At 39.1% G+C, this 25,518-nt stretch overlaps 1 protein-coding gene across 8 annotated transcripts in view; it reads right to left on the bottom strand.

The window, feature by feature from the left end:
* Positions 1-25,518, bottom strand: part of LOC111342956 (mucin-like protein) — a 159,462-nt gene that overhangs the window by 126,015 nt on the left and 7,929 nt on the right. For 3 of the 8 annotated variants that reach the window (XM_088752118.1, XM_088752117.1, XM_088752120.1), the window contains 8 exons: positions 25,058-25,150; positions 23,082-23,453; positions 21,287-21,658; positions 9,354-9,446; positions 8,016-8,108; positions 7,334-7,522; positions 6,044-6,760; positions 5,350-5,721 (listed from right to left, as the gene is read on the bottom strand). In XM_088752118.1, the coding sequence (XP_088608244.1) occupies positions 5,350-5,721; positions 6,044-6,760; positions 7,334-7,522; positions 8,016-8,108; positions 9,354-9,446; positions 21,287-21,658; positions 23,082-23,453; positions 25,058-25,150 (2,301 nt within the window). Of the gene's footprint in view, positions 1-289; positions 383-801; positions 903-1,249; positions 1,625-2,349; positions 2,499-3,049; positions 3,083-5,349; positions 5,722-6,043; positions 6,761-7,333; positions 7,523-8,015; positions 8,109-9,353; positions 9,447-13,060; positions 13,224-21,286; positions 21,659-23,081; positions 23,454-25,057; positions 25,151-25,518 lie in introns of those variants that run through there. The other 5 variants (XM_088752122.1, XM_088752123.1, XM_088752124.1 and 2 more) reach the window with 4 other exon arrangements.

Here is a 25,518-nt window from a genome sequence, read left to right as displayed (position 1 = left end):
AAATACGGTGTCCTTTCGAGGTCAACTATTTTGTTTGGAAAGTCAGAAAAAAGATAAGAATAAATGTTTGTATCCTAAGAAAGTATTCAAACTTTTCCTCGCCGTTGTCTCATACTTTAAATGTGGTATCCTATCTTACAACCTTAGGAGCTATGCAAAGGTGCTTCCTGTTGTCGAAATCGCACGATTTTAGCTATCTTTCACTACTACTTTTCAAAGCCAAATTGTATACAAATCGCTCCTTAGTTATTCGATAATTTTTACGTAAATTTGTTCGAATCAATCGTACCCGTTCATATTGATATAATGTTCGCCGTTGTTCCCTGCATTCCAGCCGGCTACAGGAAGACCATAGTAGTTGGTCCAGTATCGGTAGTACTCCCTGAAATCATATTAATAATAATGAAAAAAAAGAAAACGCTTACTGAAAGAAAGAAATGATAAATGAGATATTTTAGAGTCTGGACCTTCTTCGTGTTAATCTAAGTTTGTGGTCCTCCCAAGTGCCTATCTTTTGTTAAAAATACCCAATGATATTGTTAATGTTTCTTTTGACTCGAAGGAAAGTGCTCGGTCTCCAATTAAAGTGAAGTAAAGTATCACATTGCGGCACTTTCAAAACCCGATCTAACTGCAAATAGAGATAGTGGACGATTAACAAACTTGAAAATAGGTAATAATGCTATAAGTCCATAATTCATAAGAATTCTCTAAAAAGATTAAAAATTAATCAAAAGTGGAAAACAAGTGCAGACTGAGTTCCCAGTGTTTTCGACACTCATTAAAGTGAAGAGTACTTACGGCTCTGTGTCAACCAGCCACTGTATTCCTTTAGGGGGGTAGTTATACATTAAAAATGCGTTAAACCCATCGGTTATCAAGACAGCTTGGAAGGTGTTACTCTGGAAAACAATCCAAAAAATTAAAATAAAGGACGATTCAGATTTTCATACGTAACTTAACGGAATTGCCTCCTCAGATGGTTTACATTACACATCAGTAGTAAAATGGCCTCGCTGTAGTTGATAAGGTTTACAAAATCTTTCATATGTGTAACATGTGTTCACTCAGGTTTTGATCGATTACACAGCCGAGAAGTAAAGGAGGTTCCATTCTTGCATGAAACCTGCTTCTGTGAAACTTGACGAGATCATTTCACCAAAAAGTGAGTCACTCTGACCTACAGTTGATATATGGTAACTACATTTACTACATTCAATGCAACAGTAACGATAATGATATTACTTACTCGGGGACAATTCAACTGAAAATTCTGCTCGTTGATGTCTCTGTAGTAATAGTAGTATGGATAATACACGTATGGACAGAGCTTTTCCCAGGTCACAACAAGGACCCAAGTGGCCTTAAATTCGCCAAATCCTTTGTTGTAGCTCTGCACATGCTTTGAAGCTATATCCAGAATTTCATTTGACGTTTCTTTGGTTTGGCTGTACACTTGATAATAGACCTTTGAATTGCCGTATCTGAAGGCAAAATAAGAGTCGGTTGTGGCCCAGAAGGGTGCAATAATACCCATGTTTCTGGACCACCAGTAGATACCAAATTTCCGAGGCCACCACCAGCTCCACTCATAATTCAACTGGATTATACCATTTCGACAAATCTGAAAAAGTTTTAAAGGCTATTTAAACAGTATGTATATGTGTAGTTTCTGGATGAGTAACGCCCTGGTGAAGCATTTTGGACTAGTGTTGTGTAAGCGTTGGCTATAAGGCAGATTGATCATAAAAAAGAGAATGAAAGTATTTCCACTAAAATAAACAATTGTTTTTCAATCGCCCTGGGACTCCTATGCATTTGTGGAACAACAAAGGTAATTCTAGAGAGAAAAATTAAGAAAAGTTTAAAAGTTGTTCCCTTTTCCCCTTTATTTCTCTACTGAAGCGAGGGCACATCATCCCTCCACGGAAAGTTAATTTTCTATCAAACCCTCTCCATGCTATCTTTGGAACAGAATCCCAAAATGGAATAAAATTTCGTGTTCTGATTGGTTAACGAAGCGAGGTATTTCGTGCGTAATTGCGAGTTAAAACCGAGGCTAAGTGATATCGCTTCGTATCTAAGTATGCACAATAACTATTGTCAAATTGTAACACTTCGTGATTCGTGCGACATCGCTTTTCATGTGATATTTAACGCAAAATTCCCTAATCAGGTAATGAATTTCTCTAAAAATCAGCTCACTACAGAATGGGTAATCTTACATACGCGTTATTCCGAGTGGTATTGCACAGGCAACCTAAGGATTTCTATGCGCTTTTCATACATAAGATGAGGTTATCCTCTTTTTGAAGCTCATCTGTCATAAGAATTAAAGTTTTTACTCACATATAACTTGTAATGCCTCTCCGAGAAAAAAGGAATTCCAATCCAGTCTGTCTTGATCTTCAGGCAGTGGTCGGAGTAGTAATAAGGAGAATCGTCCAGACCGAATTCATTATCTTTTTGCTGCGGTCCGTAGGGATACATGTTGCTTGCTGGTGGAATTATCAGAAATAAAGCGAATGGAATTGTTCTGATAAACTTTTTCAAGGAATGAAAAAATGAGGGGACGGAGCTATAATTGAGAAGATTGCAGGAAAGAAGCCTCACAAAAAATTAGGATTCAACGGGAGTGGAACTCGTGGGCGCTACTTTCTACTAAGCAACACAGCAACATCTAAGGGGGGAAGCAAACTCTTGCGGGTTCTTCGTTTCCGTAAAGAAATATGATCACAGTTGAATTGAAAACAAAATAACCCTTTATACCCACACTTGTCTGTTAAGTGGGAGGTTAAGCTACTATTTTGGGAATACATCGAATAATACATTAAGTTTTGCAAATCTTTCTTTTTTAATAGTGTTGACAAAAGCATTAATGATAGGGTGTAACCTTTTCATTGACTTGATCTTCATTTAGCGCTTTCTTGACTATAAAGAGCGATTTGAAAACAGCTGTTTCTTCGACCGCTCGAAGTTCTCAACATATGAAATTACATTAATTTTATAACACCCCTTGTTTATTGGAGAATGATTCCGCGCAACTTACCAACTGATGGAGTGGGCGTAGGGGAAACAACAGCTAAAGTGAAGGAGAAAAAGAGAAAAATCAATCGCGTTAAATTTGAAGAAATTTAAGAATTCCTTATCGATTGATTCCAAGACAAATATTACTCTCAGTTTTCTGCCATCAAGTACGAATAAAATTTTTATCTGTCAAATTCACTATTTGTTTGCTGAAAAGCGAGATAAAAAGTAGTGAGCACTTTATCTCAATTGCGTGTTTTGTCTTAATGAATGGTGTATTTCTACAAGTTACTCGTGTAATCTCTTCTCCACTCGTTGGCAAACATTGGCGATTATTTTGACTGGATTTCATTTGGTAATTCTTCGCTCGATGATGTTCACGTGGAATTTACAAATTAGAAAGAAAGGCTGTGCTGGTCCAAAAGCGACTGAGGTGCTTCACTCTCTTGGTGATGTCAACATCATAGTGTCTGTACCGCAGCACTTTCTTTAACTGTACCATTCGAAAGCAATCTCCTTCCAAGCATTAGGTGCGAAGGTGTCAAAGGCGCTTCGATTTCGTTTTCATACACAAGTTTTGTTGACAAGTTGAGGTCTAGTACCCCCGCGAGTCTTGGTTTGCCAACACGAAGAGGTTACCAATCCGATTTCAACGGTCGTTGTGTCGTGGTTAAAATGAAGCGGATGTCTACCATCGTTTTAGCGTTTCACTGAGGACACGAAGAGCCGCCTGGCGTCGATCGCAGGGCTGAGATTTTGTGGCTAGAGAATCGAAATAAAAGATCAACCTTTGCCCTTGAGTTCTGGGGTGGATTTGTGGCCGTGGGTACATTTTAGCTCGGGATTTTTTACTTCGTTCGGCAGGCTGTCCGGACAGAAGTGTTTAGCCTTGTCTTCTCTTTAAGAAGAGAAAACCAGGATTAAAAAAAAAACCCTTAAATCAAGTTAAATCGGTAAAAAAAACGACACCAGGAGCAAACAACACACGTATAGAATAAGGTAAGCCATTTCTATTTAATATTTTTACTTTTAACTATCTCCATGGATATCTTATAGAAAATCCCATTCAAATCCTCATAAATCGATATGCAAACTGTGTTCCTTGTGTGGTTCTTAAAGAGAGCTTGGGCCGCCTGTGATGAAATTTGCTCATCAATAGCACGATACACCTACAGAAAGGAAAACTTTGCAACTTATTTTCTGAGGCAGAAATGTGGATTGGCGAAGAGACAACCGCAGACATTGAACCGTAAAGAGTTAAACTCGGAGTGGATTGGATGCTAGACACAGCTACATTGGCCAAAGAGAAAGAATGGTCATTATAGATGAGAGCTCGAACGCACTTTAGTGTAATTACAATGGAAATGCAATGGACTCAGAACCATATTTTCATCTGCTTTCACATTATCACGACGTTCGAAGTTACCATGTGCTCTAACAAACGACATAATCTTTACTCCCTTAGAAGAAATCATTTCACGGTTCTGAGTTTAAATAAGAGAGCAAACATGCCAGCTGAATCCTTCTATTTATTAGTCATTCTTAGAAGGACGTTTATACTTGATGTCAGACTCCTCTTTGTAAAGACCCCTGGTTTTTGTGTTCATATTACCCTCTATTATTCCGTGAACTTATAGTATCATTTAAATCCTTACAAAAAATACTAACGCGTAGGTATATTCACAAGTTGAATTCATGGCCGATATTGATGTGGCACAGGAGCAATAACAAACAATCGAATTTACAGGCTTAAGAGTCACAAGGACCGTCAACTTTTTGTGCAGACTCTAACCGTTCATATATTTTTTTCTATTTTGTCGCTTAAGGTAAAGGTTTAGACTCTACCCCAACATTACTTCGTTATTAAAAATAAATCACAACAATCTACACCATTTACCACGAGCGAGTGCAAGTCGCAAGCGGGCTCAAGTCGGCGCGAATGTCCACGAGTTACCGCTGGTGACCACTAAGTATTACCACGAGTGACGACGAGTGACCAAAAAATGACTACGCTTGGGCCTTAGTCTGAACGTCCTTTTTTTTGCTAAACAAGAGCAATTAACGAATGTTAATTGTATGTCACTCGCATGTAGCCGTAGATACATCTATAAAATCGTCTTGCTCGTGTAATGTTTCACTCATGATCCTAAATAAATTGCGAAAGATCGAACATTTATCAATCACTACAGAGGCAAACAACACCAAGGATGACTGCAGCTTTTGGGAGGTACAACAAGTTATACCAAACGACTATACCTGCAGATTGATATTCTTTTAAATGTTCAAAACAGGATATTCAGAAATAATTTACAGTGTACTTACCAATGGTCGTATTAGCTTCATATTCCGCTTCAAATCCACGATCAACTATTTGTCCAGGATGGAACAATACAAACATTTGGTTTCCAGTCGAGAACTGAGACTCATTCCAGGGCGACCCTTGGCAATATCGACCCAGCAAAGGAGAGCTTCTTGACCCACCATCATAAAGCTCCACATAAGAACAAGAATCCGAACAAGGTTTGGTCGAACACGCACTTAAGACAAAGTCAGTAAACACAAACTTAACTATTTTCCCAACTGGCGCGGTAATGTTCCATGTACAGTTTCTGGACGCAGTGTAGTTACTCTTTGGATAGTTTGTGCTGCTTATTTTCCCGCTACCTGAGAGAAGGATTGCTTCCTTTGGACAAACTGAAAAAAGGAAAAATATCCAAGTGAATGTGGGAGAGTAATAATGGATTGGTGTGGAAAAGAAGCTCAATATATATGTCAAAAGGAACTAGAGTACAGTCAACATGTAGATGAAAAAAAAAAAAAAAAACTATATCATAACTTTAGTGATCTGAGTAGAACGTAGTTAGGGACCACTAAGAGGGCTATTGGACCCCGAGTAGCTAGCGTTTTACTTTCTAACCAGAACGACTTTAAATCGTGCTGACAAACCAAAGAAAATTTTTGGAACTTATAACTTTTATGATTTTTATGAATTATAATGAAGCAGAAACACTCATACTGCTGCTTGGCGAAGGGGCAGGTGTTGATGTGCTGCACGGGCAATAACAGACAGAGGAAGCCGAACGCGATGACATTCTGTATGTATTGGTGGGTGATATTATTTTCCGTCCAACGCTTGATGAAGAGGATGTTAGGCTCCCTGAAACCGAAGAAATGTCTTGTATTAAACCAGTAGATGCGGAGGATACGAGGTTCTCTGAAACAGCTAACGCCATTGGGGCTATTACTGAACCTGAAGTATCTTGCACATAACCCATAGATGTGGAAGATGAAAGGTTCTCTGAATCATACACCGACAATGATGTTTCTGTAGGAACTGAAGCATTTTGCGCAAAAACCATGGGGGTGGAAGATGAAGGGTTCTCTGAACCATACAGCGACCATGAGTTTTCTCCTGAAACTGAATGACTTTCGGCAAACGCGCTGGATGCGGAAGATGAGAGGCCCTCCGAATCATACAAAGACCTTGAGTTTTCCTCCAAAGCTGAAGAAATTTGTCCAAAAACGCTGTTTGTGAAGGATGAGTGGCTCCCTGAATCATACACGGACCATGAGCTTTCTGCCAAAATTGAAGAGCGTTGTCCAAAAGCGCTGGATGTGAGGGACAAAAGGCTTCCTAAATCAGATACTGACGAGGACGCTTGTGCCAAAAACCTAGATCTTATGTCACAGGGACACTCGCACAATGAGGTGTGGTCAACCACGCTTGAAGGAGCTGTAAATTGGAAAGGATCACGAATAGTTAATTTTGGTCTTAACTTATTATGTGAATATAAAAAAAGGCACTCTCCCATGACTAATGTTTCTTCATTCTTATCAGAAGGCCGAAATTTGAGGATCATCAATGAATCGATTTACTCTGAACTCGGTCTTGCGAATGGTATTTCGTTCCCCCTCCCCACCACATTTCTAAAACAGCCAATCAAGATGTCCTAGTTTTATGAGGCGCCTGAAAGGTATGTGTTACCGTGATTTTGCTGACTCAGTTCACGATTGTCAGACAATTGCAAGGTCGTTCAGCCTGCTGGTTATGCTGAAGTTGCACTTAAGTTGGGGAACCTTTGTCCTTTAATTTAAAAAATTAATCAGTGATAACTTGTGTTTCACGAAGCTGAGCAGCAATACTTTTATCCTAAACATTTTTTCATACTTATTCATTTCATGACTCAAAAACTCCCAAAAATATTCCCACATCCTCTTGTATTATTTGCATTGCATTTTGTTTGTTCGTCTTAAACTGGGAGTTTTCGTTAGATTAAAACATTGAAAGCAGTGCTCTTTGACTCACTTGCAACTCTTGATGTCTCTATGGAAGAGCTGCTGCGTTCATGGGGCAATGATGAGCTTGTTCTCATAGGTTCATGACTTGAAAAGCTTGGACTTGCTGATACATGCTCGATAGACGAGTTTGATAAGCTTTTTGTAGTACTTGGTGTAGCGTTAGGTGTAGTACTGAGTGACTGAGAACGACCTGAAACTATCAAGAAGACAAGCACTGTAAACCTAGCCTCCAATAAAAGAATATAATTTTAGCTGAATTGATCGAAGTAACACTTGATCCAACCTTTTAAGTCCCAAGTATAAAATCAATCAAACAGGTTATGCACAGTAAGAAAACGTGGTCATGTGAGTCGTTTTTATTGTGCCAGCACGGTCATTAATAACCGTTGAGATACAAATTAGCGTTCTCGTATGGAAAATTCTCCTCTACCAAGTGAAACAAGTGAAAAAAATTTTGACCTATTTTGTCTTCAATTAGTACATAAGCTACCTAATTATAAACGTCGTAAAAGAACACGGCATCGTTTATTGCTTAGGTTTTTGCTTCTGTTTTTGCCAATTCTGTTTAGACACGAAGCAGTATCTTTTCCGTTTAAGTAGAAAAGTTGCAATTCCTATTAACTAATAAATCGACGTTACTCGTCATGCTTATTAATTGCGTCTACAGGATGGAAAACCTTAGCATTTACCTTCCGTGGCAGAATCATTGATTGACGAGGAGACAACTGCAGATGTAGGAGCATTGAGTACTGAGCTTGATGTGGGCTGGATGCCAGACACAGCTACATTGGCCAAAGAGAAAGAAAAGTTATGATGGCTGAAAGATCGAACGCACTTCATCACGACAGTTTAATTACAATGGAATCGCATCATCAAATAAAATCTCGCTTCCTGATTGATTAACGAAGCGAGGTATTCAGCGTGGAATTGCGAGTTGAACGAGGCTACGTGGTATTATTTCGCATCTACGTATACATAACAACTATAAGTAATGCTGTTTTCTTTTTTTTTTTCCCCTTTTTTTTTTCAATTATACGACTCAAGGAAAATTCATCATTTGACAAAGAAACCAGTTATAGAAACCAGTTATAGAAACCAGTTTTAATTTTAGTAACTTGGTATGGACCATACGAGGATATACATCAAGCAGATGGATCGGAAAATTGAGGGCCTAATATTTTTTCCAGGGATTCCTAATAGTGAGCTTGCAAACGGCGGCGTACCAATATTGCACAGCTCAGATATGCTTCTATTTTCTTTAGAATCACGCAGTGATTTAATAGATTATCACATTCTAATTAGTTGACGAAGCGAGGTATTTAGTGCGGAAGTGTTAGTTGAAAACAAGGCTAAGTGAAATTATTCGCATTTCTTGTTTCGCGCTCAGAGTAAAAAAAAAAAAATACTTTTGCTGTTTTCTTTCCTTCTTATTTTTATTCAATTATGTGATTCAAGGAAAATTTATTACCTGACTCGCGAATTCCAAGTTAATTTACACATGAAAACTGCTATCGCACGAACCGCATTCATACGATATCGGTTTTCAAGTGAAGTTTGATGCGGAATTCACGAGTCAGTTATTGAATTTTCCTTCGAATCGCATCATTCAATAAAATCTCGTATCCTGATTGGTGAACGAAGCAAAGTATTACGCGTGGAGTTGTGAGTTGAAAACGGGGCTAAGTGACATTGTATACATAACTATATATAAGAAATCCTGTTTTCTTTTCTTTCTCTTTTTCTTAGTTTTATTCAATTATGCGATTCAAGGAAAACCATTACTTGGGTCGTGAATTAGTCGTTAAATTGCACTTGAAAACCGAGTTCGCACTCATCGCTTCGCGATTCGTGTGATATCGGTTTTCGCTTGCAATTTAGTGCAGAATTCCTCCGTCAAGTAACGAATTTTCCTACAGAATTCCAAAGAACTGTAAGAGGGCGGAAATCAGAGTCCCAAGAAGAGGTGAATAAAATTTGCTCATCAATAGCACAATGCACCTACAGAAAAGGAAAACTTTGCAACTTACTTTCTGAGGCGGAAATGTGGATTGGCGAAGAGACAACTGCAGACTTTGAACCGTAAACAGTTAAACTCGGAGTGGACTGGATGCTAGACACAGCTACATTGGCCAAAGAGAAAGAATAGTCATTATAGATGAAAGTTCGTACGCACTTAAACACGATAGTGCAATTACAATGAAAATGCAATGGACTCACAACTATGTTTTTTATCTGCTTTCACATTATCACAAAGTTCGAAGTCACCCCGTGCTCTAACAAATGACATAACCTTTACCCTCTTATAAGGGAGTAAAGCATTTCACGGTTCTGAGTTTAAGTAAGACTGAAAACATGTCAGCCAAATCCTTCTATTTATTAGTCCTTCTTATAGGGACTTTCATACTTGATGTAATACTCCTCTTAGTAAAGACACCTGGCTTTTGTGTTCATATTACCCTCTATAATTCCGTGAACTTATAGTATTATTTAAATCCTTACAAAAAATACTGACGCGTAGGTATACTCACAAGTTGAATTCATGACTGATATTGATGTGGCACAAGAACAACAAAAAACAGTCGAATTTACAGGCGTAAGAGCCACAAGGACCGTCAACTTTTTCTGCAGACTCTAACCGTTCGTATTATTTCGCATCCAAGTATACATAACAACTATAAGTAATGCTGTTTTCTTTTTTTTTCTCACTTTTATTCAATTATACGACTCAAGGAAAATTCATTATTTGACTCGTGAATTCCGCGTTGAATTGCATTTGAAAACCGATATCGGGAAGCGATTCGTACGATATCGGTTTTCGCGTGCACTTTAATGCAGAATTCCCTCGTCAAGTGATGAATTTTCCTGTAAAATGCAACGGACTAAGGATTAATTTCATTATCCTGGGTATTTTTTACTAACAATATTAGCCAAATCTGTCTTTGTATTATTCATTGGTAGAAGAACTTTCGTACTTGGTTTAATACTCCTGCAGATGAAGACACCTTTTTTTTATTCCCATTTTCCTCAACTATGCCATGAACGTAAATTATTTCGATCCTCCCGATAAGTGATCTATGTGTTGGTATACTTACAAATCGCATTCACGGCCGATGTTGATGTGCCACATGGGCAATAACAAACAGAAGGAGTCACAGAAGATGATGTGTAGTACGAACTGGTGGTATAATTTTGTGTTTTATTGGTGGATGAAACACTGTATGAGTAAGATGTAAGGTTCTCTGAATCATATGACGAAGACACTTGAAAACTGCTATCGCACGAACCGCCTTCATTACGATATCGGTTTTCAAGTGCAGTTTGATGCGGAATTCACGAGTCAGTTATTGAATTTTCCTTCGAATCGCATCATTCAATAAAATCTCGCATCCTGATTGGTGAACGAAGCAAGGTATTAAGCGTGGAATTGCGAGTTGAAAACGGGGCTAAGTGATATTGTATACATAACTATATATAAGTAATAACTATATATAAGTAATGCTTTTTTCTTTTCTTTCTCTTTTTCTTAGTTTTATTCAATTATGCGATTCAAGGAAAACCATTACTTGGGTCGTGAATTTCTCGTTCAATTGCACTTGAAAACCGATATCGCACTCATCGCTTCATATTTAAGCATGACAATCAATTCTCCATTCGCCATTTACGTAAACTAAGGAATACGAGTACTTTTTTCGCCCTCAGAGATATTCTGACAAAAAAATCGAATATTACTCGACAGGCATCAATGCATTTCATCTTGTTGAACAATTTGATTAGAAGAGACTTCTGTAGATGAAAAATGTAAGTCATTTTAATTAAGTAAAGAACTCATCTAAATGTCTTCAAACTAGGTTTATTTGTATAGATGAACATTTCTAACTTTGATAATTTTTTTTGTTTTCATGGTTCTCATCATCATAAAAAAAAAATTAAAAAAAAAACGTGAGACGTTTATTTATGCATAGACTACTATACAATAGACCCGCTATTTTGTCTTGTTCATTCAGTCGGGACTAAAAGTTTTATTTTTCGCTTGAAGCTATTTTATGATAGTTGAGCTGTAAGCTGTCTGTGTCATTTCAATACATTTATCTGCATCATAATAGAACACCATAATAGACGGATCGAGTGGGTGCATGACCTTCCTTATAACCCCACAAAGACGTTATATAGGAACTCATAAGAGTTTGATTTCATGTATGACAAACGTGACCCTTATTTCGAAAGGAGTCCGTTGCAATTATGGATGTCACAACAGACAATGTCGAAGTGACAGATCAAATCATAGATAAAAACTGAACTGAACCAAAGAATGGACCAAGAAAGTTCCATGTAGCTTGGGTTAAATCAGTTTTAAGTTGCAGTTCAGTAAATTGGAACTATGCAAAGTTTTCTTCGAGCTGTAATGTTCATGTCATCTGAAGCAGTAATTTCACGTATGCAAATAAAACCTGAATACAAAATTAATAAGTAATAAACTTAACACTCGGCTTATTTCAGTTATTTTGATAAAGTTGAATTGAATGAATCCAGCTTCCAAACAAACGATGCTGCTAATTGCTGTGAGCGTACATGCCAACTCACATTTTGAACCTCCCTTACGATAAACACAATTTATCACGCGAGATAAATTGCGCTTTCTTAGCACTTAGCTTGCCTAAAGGTCCTTCTTGTATAACAAAAGATAAGAATTGTGGTTAGCTATAGGCTTCATTTCCTCTCCTCTCGTGCTGTTTTCCAAGAGAATCTCAATGAGATTAACCGTTAGCCGTAAAGCGGCCATTATTTTAATCGCTAGCCGTGAAAGCCATCGCCTCATTCTTTGAGATCCTTCTCGAGAGGTGTCTCGTGTATTTTCCTTGCTTTTCACGGTGGTGTAATGACTCGTTTAGTTAGAAGGCTAGACGAAAAGGCCACACACCTGTGTGACATACCGTTGTTTTTTGTACTCTTATTCTTTAACGATTCTGCTTTGTCCATGCCTGATTCCCTTTGTTTGGTTTTGTTTTCCCGTTGCTAGGCAAACTAATTTAAGATTTGATGATTAACCACAAAAGTCAGAGATGAAATAGACTAATTTCAATTTTATGGTGAAATTTTGCAAATTTTTGAGGCTGTTCTACTTTACCTACACAAGTTTTCTCCCAAGGCAGATTCGAAAAATCTTACATCGAGTTTCAAATTGAGATTCTTTAAATACGTTAGTTTTTATCGATTGTACCATTTCGTACTTGGATTAAAGAGTGCATGTGCGTAAGTTTCTTAAGAAACTCTGGTGCTGTTTGGGTGGGCGCTATTACAAGTTAATTTGGTTTCATCCTGACCGAGTTGGTAATGTAAATTCATCACTAGCCTGTCGAGAATTTCTTTGTCCTTTGCTCTAACAAAGGGCTAATGCTTGAGCGTTAGCTTTAGAAACTCTGTGATGGCCAATTTACGCAATCAATTCAGTTTAGAGAAGCAACTTTTCTTCTTGCTCGGTTTAGTTCAACAGCTGTGTTTCATTTGCCCTAGCTTTGTTAAATACGTGCCTTCGAATTACCGAATAAAAGCTTTTAGTTCAACTGAGGTCTTGATGTTTGAAACATCAGCACGTTTTCAAACAATTGAGTCATTCATGATTCAGTCGGGGACAACAAAGTTCCAACTGCCCTCATCAGTGGAACAAAATAGTTCTTCACATTTCATTTTTTTTTTTTACTGAGTGGGATTAAAATTTTTGTTTGAAGACACTTACCCAGGTAGAAAACTCGAAGAAAAAGCAAAAATCCAGCCGTCCGCATCGTGTCGTTCAGGGACCTTGCCACGTTATGTAATAAATTGGCTATCAGAGGACCTTTAGTCGGATCAGTCTTCCGTAAACTGTCTCTCACGATTTCGGACTTTGTTTTGTTTTCGTTTGATTGTTCATTCTCTTCACATTACTCCGCAACTTTTCTACACCTGATGCGCTTTTGATTGTTTTTATCATCAACTTGGACCTGTGGTTTTTTAATTTTTGTGGTGAGCGGTATTTAATGAAAAACCAAACACTCAAATTTTTCACAAAATTATCTTTGTCCTCAACAATCAAATATCCTCCAAAAAGGGAGGTTTTCTTGCCGCTTAAGTTAAGTTGCATATATTAAATTAAGACATGAAAAGATGCGATACTCTCTTGACTTGCAAACACTATCGTTACTAGCTGATCGAGTTTCTTGCGGAAAAGGCATTCTTTCGTTTAGTAAATAGGCGTTGCCTATGATGACAGATATAATTTAATTAACACAACTCGTGATTGACATTAATTCCTCACAAGGATTTAAAGTGTTGGCTTGTCGTGATTTAAACGTGATTAAAAAGTCGATTTTTGTATCTGTTCGCTTACCCGAATCTGCTAACCTGAAGTGAGAAACCTGTTTTACGACCCGCCACAGAAGTTTCCAGTCATGTTTTCTTGAATTTTGCCATGAGATTAAGACTAAATTTGCGTTTTCTGATTTCGAATTACAAATGTATTTCTCTTAGATCGAACAATCATTAAATTTAGGATAATATTATACGGTTTGTGGTGGTCGTCTGAGCTGACCAGTTCCGAGTAAGGAAACAGGCATCTATCGAGAACGTTATTAACTGTAGCGATTAATTGGCATGGGGTAAAATATGGACTGAACTGCACTATTTTTTGGATCATTTTTTGGTAAACACCACATCGTACGCTGTTGAGTTATGGTGCACGCGGGAAGTTGCTAAGCACGAAAGAAGCGTAAGAGTCGCGCGAGGCGATGGCTGAAAGCGACTCTAGCTTCTTCAGTGCTTAGCAAACCTCCCCAGCGCATCCATTACTTAATAGCGTACACTGTGGCGTTTATCATTTGTTTTATAACATAACATTGATACATTGTAGCAAAAGAGATTTCTTTTATTTAACAAATCTTACGTAATCAGAAAAAAATAAGCGCGCGAGGAAAACTAGTCTATTACTCACGTCAGCAGCGTACACCCATGGGCAAATGGTGGACACTGAATTGACCAACCGGAGCGCACGTTTTACTTTGGTTATGTTATAATGTAAACTGGCCATGGTCGAGAGATCATAGAGCCAATAGAGGAAGTTGGGGTAATGTATGGTTTATACACAGAAAGATGGAGCTTTGCTATTGGTGGGGAACATAGTAATGTGAAAAAAAAAAAAGAATTAACTAGTGAATGAAACAGCGTTCATCGACACCGTGATGATTAAGAGTGCTGACCTGAGAGAATAATTTTTGTTCTCGAGGTTTGCAGCATTCCGAAATACCGAGATGTAGGGAAAGGCTACAGACTGCCATGTTTTGCTTAGAATGGTTTAGGAGATTAAAATGTCTACAGACTAGTTCCGAAGCATCTTTGTAATTCCTTTCTACGCCACGAAACTGTTCTGGGAATCGGTACAGGTGGCTCCTGTTTCGCAGTGATGCATAATATTTGCAACAAGAACAAGTTATTTTTTTCTGGTTTCCGCAAACGATTCACGGTAATTCGATTCCAAACAATAATCGAAAAAAATGCGAAGATTCTTTATTTCTGTCAATACTGAAGATGGCGATAGCTGCGACGACACCCGTTTAGATAGATGTATATATATATATAATTTTTTTTTCTCCAAGGCTGCGCCTTGTCCGTAATGTCGTAGGCCTTCCTATGATAGCTCTTGTACCGTTCGGCGTACTTAACGGAGCGGGCGCACACAGTTTCGGGGTCCTTATTGATGGCAAAGTCTAGCAACAGTTTGAAGGCAATGTTCGCCGGCATTTCTTTTCTTCTTTGTCCTTGTCGCTAATTTTCATGTTGAGCTTCATTTATTTGTGTCAATCATGCTGCCGTACGGTTCCGCACGGTTACATTCAGGCATATATATCGCCTACAATCATCAGTCATCTACCAAAGCTACAGTCACACGCAACGACAACAACAAAACAGAAACATACATCGGACTCACGGAAAACGACTTCAAAACAAGATACCGAAACCATATCGCATCATTCCGCCACTCTAAACACAGAAACTCAACTGAACGAAGCAAGTACATCTGGACTCTCAACGACAACAACTTCAAACACTATATTTTATGGCGCATTCTGTCTTCGCATTCACCGTACAACAGCTTAAGTAAAAGATGCAACCACTGCCTAAAGGAAAAATTTCTAATCATTTACCGACCGAAACTTTCTACACTCAACAAACGTAATAAACTCGTGTCTTCTTGCCGCCATAGAAAAAAAGCCCTCCTACGGAAGAGCTGAACTATTAGATATATGTTTATTATTGTTATTATGTAAATTACTTTGTACATAAGAAGCGATGGTAAAGAACATTCTTATTAAATCCCCTGATGAGTGGGCAACCACGGAACAGGCTCGTCGGGATGAAAGCGTAGTTTATTTGTTTCTTTCCTCCACAAACATTCTCTTCGCTCTACATTAATGTATTGAGCACTGTTTCACGAAGATCTACTTTCTACACAGTACTGTTTCGGCCTTCTGGGCCTCATCAGTGCAGTTTTTTTATGTTTAAGGTGGACGGCCGGGCCCCGATGAAGGGAGGTGCAATCCCGCCGACCTACATGTCTAATCCCAACCCATTGGCTTACGTGCAATGCCTTAGGGAAGGGGACCACCAGAAACGAGGGCCACCAGACGCCAAACTCGCTGGGGAATCGAACCCCACCTCACTTAAAAATTAACACACTCACACCCAAAAATTAAACACACCCGCTCATTACTTAACTAATTATTTTCTTTTGTTTTTCTTTTTATGACCTTAATTAATTACTTTGGGAACTTTTTGTTGAAAAATTTTATAGCAGTCTTAAAGTCCTCATCTTTCAAACCAATAAAGCGGGGATCTGAAGTCCAACGGCAAAAACGTTTTCGCTGATCAGGCGGTTTACGATAATCAACCGCAATCTCCCACAGGATTGTACGGTGGTCTGCAGAACAGGCTGCCAATTCCGGAACTTGAAGGAAAACATCAGGGCCACTATTGCGGATATCGCTCATGGGTGAAACCGCAGCACTTTTAGACGGGGCCTGTTGAGTCCTCTTAACTGAAACGGGAGCAGAGGAAGCAGGGCGTTTCAGGGAAACAGTGGTCCAGGGACCACTTTCACCAGCCATGTCAGAGTCAGCAGGGTTAGCAAAGCCCTCGGTTGCTGGTATAATAACCTCATTTCCAGTCGCCTCACAAGAGGCGAACCGGTCTTCGCTTGCATCTGAGTCTGGAGATGAACCAACTTCATCTTCAGAGTCTTCAATAACAGTGTCGGGGGTCTCTTCTTCGGCGGGAGTGATCTCCGCTGGAGGAACAGCCACGGGATCAGCTACAGGCTCGATAGCCGCAGAGGCCATTGCTGGATTGGGACAATTCCGGGCCAGATGACCTTCTTTAGCACACTTGAAACATTTACCCTTGACAGGGCATTCAGAGGAACGGTGGCCAACTTTGTGACACAAGTCACACCGTAGGGGCTGACCCCTATACCAAACCTTACATCTAGCCCCACGTACGGAGATAAACCTTGGAATCTCCTTCTTCACCACCATTGAAACTATCCTAGACCCTGTGGATACAGACGGTCTTTCAGGCCAGACTTGATGCCTCACGCTCTTAATGGGGCCATAGGCTGACAGGGCAGAGGTGATGGCTTCATTTGGACCCTCAAAAGGGAACCAGGAAACCACAACGGTTGACATCTGGGGAGGGGGGGGGGGGGCGGGGGTTGAGCCACCCTACACTCCACCCCATCCAGTACCACTACACCTAACTCCTCAAAATGAGCCTTAGCAGGCTCACCACCAGCAACAAAAGTGACTCTGGCCACACGACCAGGACACGCTTGAACTGCCGCAACACCATATTGAGACTCAGTCTCAAAAAACCCGAGGATCAAGGGCATGACGTCCGGGAAAGACAACCCCTCAGGGAGCCCCCGACAGTCAATGTCGATTGACCTCTTAAAAGCAACAACCATTGTGAGACCAAGGTAAGTTCGGCTCCACCCAAGAAATCCCAAAAAGGGATGGGTGACCGACCCGAATAAAATAAAAAAACCACTGCCAAGGAGGAAAAAGTCGCAAGTTTTCCCTCCCGGCAGGTACTCACTTATCCGACTAGAACTCCAAAAAAACAAACAAGCACACCACAAAACAAACTCCCAACCACTAGGGAAAGGAGCGAACACTTACCAACAAGCAAAAGTCGAGTCAGTGCAGTGCTAATGCTAGGATGGGGGAGAACCGAGACGGTCACCCCAAACGACCCAACCTTTGTGGTATCGTCTAAGCCATGCCAGAGTGCTCAAACTAGAGTAAACCAGCGAGCATGCGCAATTGCAACGGCAATGACTCATCCTAGATAGAGTGCTCAATTTGGACATGAAAGCAAAGCTTTGTATGCCAAAGAGCTATATATATAAAGTTGTAAATAACTGAAGAAGGTCTCTGACCGAAACGTTTTTTATTAAAACTTTCTATATTTTTTACGTCAAAATTGTCCCATCCTCGCAATTTTTTTAAACTTTCTACGTTCGTGTTGGCTGTGAGGTTTGGACTGCGAATCTTTATTGATCCTCCTGGCGCGGTGCACCTTTGTTGGCCTGAGAGTTCCATTAACGACTTGCTATATATATACATTAGTTGAAGAATCAAAGAGGACGCGTCGATTCTCTGTTACTCTGAGTTTCGCGCCGAAGCGCTCGTCAGACAGCTCTGCTAACGCAGCATTGAGCACTTCATGTCAAGGTAGGCTCTACCCTCACATAAGTAGAAGCTTATGCTAAATATATATATATATATATTTAGTATAATTCGAGAGCTGAGCAAAGAGTTTCCAGCAATCTGATTGGTCGAGCAGTTCCTTATATGACGCTATATAAACCGCTCCACGCGATTTATATAAAATGTTAAAATAAAATGTTAATACATGACACTAAAATGCTATGATTTTAGAAATTTCTCTGTTGCTCAGCTCTGAAATTATACTAAAACAATTATTCGCCTCAGGCTTGGTGAATATTGTCGAATAATCCCCCCGACTTCGTCTCGGGGATTATTCGACGATATTCACCTCGCCTTCGGCGAATAATTGTTAAATATAAACGAATAAACAAGAAATAAAGTTGTTTCACTTATCCTTGGAATGCTCGATGTAGGAATGTGCAGAGCAAAATGATGATGAAAATGTCTGATGATGGCCTATATAAACGAATATATATAAATATATATATATCATATGGTAACCTCGTCGTGTTGGCAAACCAAGACTCGCGGGGGTACAAGACCTCAACTTGTCAACAAAACTTGTGTATGAAGACGAAATCGAAGCGCCTTTGACACCTTCGCACCTAATGCTTGGAAGGAGATTGCTTTCGAATGGTACAGTTACAGAAAGTGCTGCGGTACAGACACAATGATGTTGACATCACCAAGAGAGTGAAGCACCTCAGTCGCTTTTGGATCATTTTTTAAGCAGATGGCAAATCCCCTGATGAGTGGGCAACCACGAAACAGGTCTGTAGGGATGTATATGTAGTTGTATTTTTTCGCCTACCACACACTATATATATGTATATATATATAAAGTTTAAAAAAAAGTTTAAAAAAATGCGAGGATGCACAACTTCTGACTTAAAAAAGATAAAAAATTTTAATAAAAACGTTTCGGTCAGAGACCTTCTTCAGTTATTTACAATTTTGGAAATAAAAAAAAAACTTTGATTATGATCGAAGTGCTAGTGATTGCGTAATTACAGGTGACGACTAATGAACTAGTGCTAATAAAAGATGACAAAAAACCAAGCGACAGAGACAACAATGGACAAAATACAAGAGATAAAACTTAGAAACTAAGAGATAAAAAAACTAAGTTTGCTCTCTATGTTATCTCACGATAACAACATTCAGTTTCCTTCTTTAACAGTGGTTAGTTCTTTCTGAAGACGGGTTCTTTTGTCGCTTATTGCGTACAGGTGAAATTATCGAAGTTCTGTCAAGTACTCCCTTTGCCATCTGCTTGAAAGATGATCCAGAAGCGACTGAGGTGCTTCACTCTCTTGGTGATGTAAACGTCGTTGTGTCTGTACCGCAGCACTTTCTGTAACTGTACCATTCGAAAGCAATCTCCTTCCAAGCATTAGGTGCGAAGGTGTCAAGGGCGCTTCAATTTCGTCTTCATACACAAATTTTGTTGACAAGTCGAGGTCTAGTACCCCCGCGAGTCTTGGTTTGCCAACACGAAGAGGTTACCAATCCGATTTCAACGGTCGTTGTGTCGTTGTTAAAATGACGCGGATGTCTACCATCGCTTTAACGTTTCACTGAGGACACGAAGAGCCGCCTGGCGTCGATCGCAGGGCTGAGATTTTGTGGCTAGAGAATCGAAATAAAAGATCAACCTTTGCCCTTGAATTCTAGGGTGGATTTGTGGCCGTGGGTTTATTTTAGCTTGGGATATTTTACTTCGTTCGGCAGGCTGTCCGGACAGAAGTGTTTGGCCTTGTCTTCTCGTTTAAGAAGAGAAAACCAGGATTAAAAGAAAAAACGCTTAAATCAAGTTAAATCGGTAAAAAAACGACACCAGGAGTAAACAACACACGTATAGAATAAGGTCAGCCATTTCTAAAAATATTTTCACTTTTAACTATATCCATGGATATCATATAGAATATCCCATACAAATCCTCATAAATCGATATGCAAATTGTGTTCCTTGTGTGGTTCTTAAAGAGAGGTTGGGCCGCCTGTGATAAAATTTGCTCTTCAATAGCACGATATACCTACAGAAAGGAAAACTTTGCAACTTATTTTCTGAGGCGGAAATGTGGATTGGCGAAGAGACAACTGCAGACATTGAACCGTAAAGAGTTAAACTCGGAGTGGACTGGATGCTAGACACAGCTACATTGGCCAAAGAGAAAGAATAGTCATTATAGATAAAAGCTCGAACGCACTTTAACACGATAGTGTAATTACAATGGAAATGCAATGGACTCAGAACCATATTTTCATCTGCTTTCACATTATCACGACGTTCGAAGTTACCATGTGCTCTAACAAACGACATAATCTTTATTCCCTTATAAGAAATCATTTCACGGTTCTGATTTTAAATAAGAAAGCAAACATGCCAGCTGAATCCTTCTATTTATTAGTCATTCTTAGAAGGACGTTCATACTTGATGTCAGACTCCTCTTTGTAAAGACCCCTGGTTTTTGTGTTCATATTACCCTCTATTATTCCGTGAACTTATAGTATCATTTAAATCCTTACAAAAAATATTAACGCGTAGGTATATTCACAAGTTAAATTCATGGCCGATATTGATGTGGCACAGGAGCAATAACAAACAGTCGAATTTACAGGCCTAAGAGTCACAAGGACAGTCAACTTTTTCTGCAGACTCTAACCGTTCATATATTTTTTTCTATTTTGTCGCTTAAGGTAAAGGTTTAGACTCTACCGCAACATTCCTTTGTTATCAAAAATAAATCACAACAATCTACACCATATGCCACGAGCGAGCGCAAGTCGCAAGTGAGCTCAAGTGAGCGCAAATGAACACGAGTTACCGCTGGTGATCACGAAGTATTACCACGAGTGACGACGAGTGACCAAAAATGACTACGCTTGGGCCTTAGTCTGAGCGTCCTTTCTTTTGCTAAACAAGAGCAATTAACGAATGTTAATCGTATGTCACTCGTATGTAGCCGTAGGTACATCTATAAATCGTAATTCACTCGTCATCCTCGTGTAATGTTTCACTCATGATCCTAAATAAATTGCGAAAGATCGAACATTTATCAATCACTGCAGAGGCAAACAACACCAAGGATGATTACAGCTTTCGCGAGGTACAAGAAGTTATACCAAACGACTATACCTGCAGATTGATATTCTTTTAAATGATCAAAACAGGATATTCAGAAATAATTCACAGTGTACTTACCAATGGTCGTATTAGCTTCATATTCCGCTTCAAATCCACGATCAACTATTTGTCCAGGATGGAACAATACAAACATTTGGTTTCCAGTCGAGCACTGAGACTCATTCCAAGGCGACCCTTGGCAATATCGCCCCAGTAAAGGAGAGCTTGTTGACCCACCATCATAAAGCTCCACATAAGAACAAGAATCCGAACAAGGTTTGGTCGAACACGCACTTAAGACAAAGTCAGTAAACACAAACTTAACTATTTTCCCAACTGGCACGGTAATGTTCCATGTACAGTTTCTGGACGCAGTGTAGTTACTCTTTGGATAGTTTGTGCTGCTTATTTTCCCACTACCTGAGAGAAGGATTGCTTCCATTGGACAAACTGAAAAAAGGAAAAATATCCAAGTGAATGTGGGAGAGTAATAATGGATTGGTGTGGAAAAGAAGCTCAATATATATTTTAAAAGGAAATAGAGTACAGTCAACAGGTAGGTGAAAAAAAACAAAACCATATCATAACTTTAGTGATCTGAGTAAAACGTAGTTAGGGACCATTTATTATTTATGGCCTGTGATAGGAGGGAGAGGAGGAAGACGTGGTTCTCAGGTGGGAAAGAGGGGGAATCAGTCGTCGTCATCGGAGAATGGCGTACAAGCGCTCCAAGATCACGCCTCGACAAAAGGCTAAAGATTATTTCATGAAAGCGTCACACGTTGTGTGAGGTGGTGTTAAGTTACACGAGGAAGTTTTGAGAATATGAACGCGTTATAGGGAATAGTATGGGGAACGAAATATAGCATAACCAGAAATCTTATACAAGATGGCGGCCAAAATGACCGCCAGTATGCTCTTAGCGCGGAAATGCGGAGTAAATATGGCTTGGAAGTATAAAGGAAAATATAGGGAAATAAAAATATTTTGCAATTTATGTCATTACTACTAGAAACTCAAAGTTCGCCATCAACAAAATAGATAATGTCAAGTTCGAACCGTATTTCAATTGAAAGAAAAGTGAGAAAAAGCTGGTTTTAGACGGTGCATTTTCATTCCAATAACCTCATATAATAGCCATACTTTCCTCTTTCACTTATCTTTAAATAGGGCTTACTTTCATTGTTTTTTTAGTCCGCTATGAGGAAACGGTTTCATCGACTCGGTTCCCCATCATCATATTCGAAGGATAAGAAGTTTAACCAGCAGAGCAAACTTTTTTTCGCTCCAAAAACATCCCTCAACACGGTGCCTTTTCAATTTGTAAAGTGGTATTTTCCAGAAATGCGAGATGCAAGGAAAGGAAGCTAATACTTGGGCAAAAATACTCCTTCGAGCGGTTTGCTTTCGTTTTACTTCGCCCGCCATTTTTTAAACACATTTTAATTACCATATATGAATTACCTAAAGATAAAAAAAGCCGCCTACAAAATAATTGGCTAAAAATCGAAAAGAAGCGGGAATTTAAGGGGAAGCTATAGTAATATTAAATGCCATGTTTGATGTTCCCCCAGAACTTCTTTTCAACCTTGGAAATTAGTGGAGGCAACATCGAAAGGGAGGGCTTTTCCTTCTTTATGATCTATTCCTCACGAAATCTGCAGAACTAAGAGCATTTGAGCTGTGGTAATAGCCCTTCGAATAATTTTTCCTTCGTCCGTCCGTCATATTAAATACTGAAATTTACGCGCGCGCCGTTCAGACCGCTGACCGTCTACTATTTCTGGCTATGGTCCATTTACAGCGTTAAATATTCCGAGGTAAGAACATTAGATTTCACCTGAGATTTTACGAAGTTATTTTCACTACTTACTTGGAGGACTGTAGTTCAACAGCTTGTAAGTTGCCTCAAAGCCGTCATGACCCGTATCATCATTATCGGACACAAACACCACCCTCAAGCTTTCGTGTAGTGAATAGAACGTTAAATTCTCATTCTTGGATGCACCACACAATTTTCCAGCCGCGGAATCATTACTGAAGCTATTTTGAACTTCGAGATAATCACACGAGCAAGCGCCGTCACAATTATGCAGATTGTACCCTCGTATTGTAAGCTCAACGCGGTATCCTTGCTTTCCTATAATCTTCCAGCTACATGTCTGGTTGGCTGGATAGCTTTTTGGATAACGGGGAGAGTAAAAAGAACCTGTTGTATCGTTGAGGATCATATCTGTGGGGCACACTGAAAAGAGTAAACAAGAGTGTGTCAGTCTCAGCCGAATACATCTTGCCTATTATTATAACTGAAGTTACTTAACTCCCATCGAAACATTGCCGGCAAATCTTCTTTCTCTTAGGAACTATTTTAATTTTGACTTTTTCCACCAAGGTTGAAGTCCACCGTGATCGACTGGATAATTAATTTTTACTACCACCTACAGCTAATTTTCGTATTTTGCAGCCTTTTATTTGATTCAAAGTAACGTGCATGAAATAAAAGAGAGACATTGTACAAAAGCTTGCCTTGATAAGCTTCTTAATTAAAAAATCCCTCACGTAAATCTCCCATTTCTTCGCCCGGGACTTACCCAAGACCCGGGAGCACAGCTTTTTCTCGTCTGGTAAATAACATACGGTATATTTACCTTTTTCAATGAATTACCATAAGAAAAAAATCACTTAAATAACTCTCCATCTATCGCCTTATAAGATGCATTGAACCCTTTGTTTACAGTTCCGTTGCAAGATTCAAACCGTTTATCCCAAATCTTGATTGGTCAAGATAGAGAGCATTTTTTCTTAATATTTGTAATTGCCCCGGCAAAAATTACTTGAAAATGATTGGGTGAAAATCGCTCAGCAAGGGCTGCCAAGAAATTTCTGTTTGTTTTGTAACAATGGCGTCCCGTTTTGCGCGAGATCAGTAAGAAAACATTTTGCCCCTTATATTATAAACAAGTAATCACAATGGTTCCTCGTAAAGTTAAGGATTAATATCACTTGTGTTTTCGGAAGTTGCAGAAATTTTTTTAAACAACAAACATATGAAATACATATATATGAACTGCGGTTATGAAACGTATATGTGCACGATCCTTCGCAGTAAAGCACTATTTAAGCAATAGTGAAAATCAGACCTGAAAAAAATTCAGGCCTGTACGGGATTCGAACCACTGACCTCTGCGATACTAGTGCAGCGCTCTACCAATTGAGCTAACAAGCCAACTGGGAGCAGGCCATCAAATTAATTCAACATAAACCCGTAGATGATTCAAGGAAAATTTATTACCTGACTCGCGAATTCCAAGTTAATTTACACTTGAAAACTGCTATCGCACGAACCGCATTCATACGATATCGGTTTTTAAGTGCAGTTTGATGCGGAATTCACGAGTCAGTTATTGAATTTTCCTTCGAATCGCATCCTTGAATAAAATCTCGCATCCTGATTGGTGAACGAAGCAACATATTAAGCGTGGAACTGCGAGTTGAAACGGGGCTAAGTGATATTGTATACATAACTATATATATAAGTAATGCTGTTTTCTTTTTTTTCTTTTTTTTAGTTTTATTCAATTATGCCATTCAAGGAAAACCATTACTTGGATCGTGAATTTCTCGTTAAATTGCACTTGAAAACCGACATCGCACTCATTGCTTCGCGATTCGTGTGATATCAGTTTTCGCTTGCAATTTAATGCGGAATTCCTCCGTCAAGTAACGAATTTTCCTATAGAATTCCAAGGAACTGTAAGAGGGCGGAAATCAGAGTCCCAAGAACAGGTGAATAAAATTTGCTCATCAATAGCACAATGCACCTACAGAAAGGAAAACTTTGCAACTTACTTTCTGAGGCAGAAATATGGATTGGCGAAGAGACAACTGCAGACATTGAACTGTAAAGAGTTAAACTCGGAGTGGACTGGATGCTAGACACAGCTACATTGGCCAAAGAGAAAGAATAGTCATTATAGATGAAAGTTTGAACGCACTTAAACACGGTACTGTAATTACAATGAAAATGCAATGGACTCACAACCATGTTTTTTATCTGCTTTCACATTATCACAACCTTCCAAGTCACCACGTGCTCTAACAAATGACATAATCTTTACTCCCTTAAAAGGGAGTAAATCATTTCACGGTTCTGAGTTTAACTGAAAGACTGAAAACATGTCAGCTAAATCCTTCTATTCATTAGTCCTTCTTAGAGGTAAAGGTAAAGGTCTTTATTTCTCTAAACAATATACGTATTTAGTTACAATTCTAAGGTTAAAATCAGACAAGCGCCTCTGGCAGCCGTGTTT

This window comes from Stylophora pistillata, chromosome 3 (genome assembly GCF_964205215.1).
Source record: "Stylophora pistillata chromosome 3, jaStyPist1.2, whole genome shotgun sequence".
NCBI lineage: Eukaryota > Metazoa > Cnidaria > Anthozoa > Scleractinia > Pocilloporidae > Stylophora > Stylophora pistillata.
This window is presented reverse-complemented; position numbering and strand designations above follow the sequence as displayed.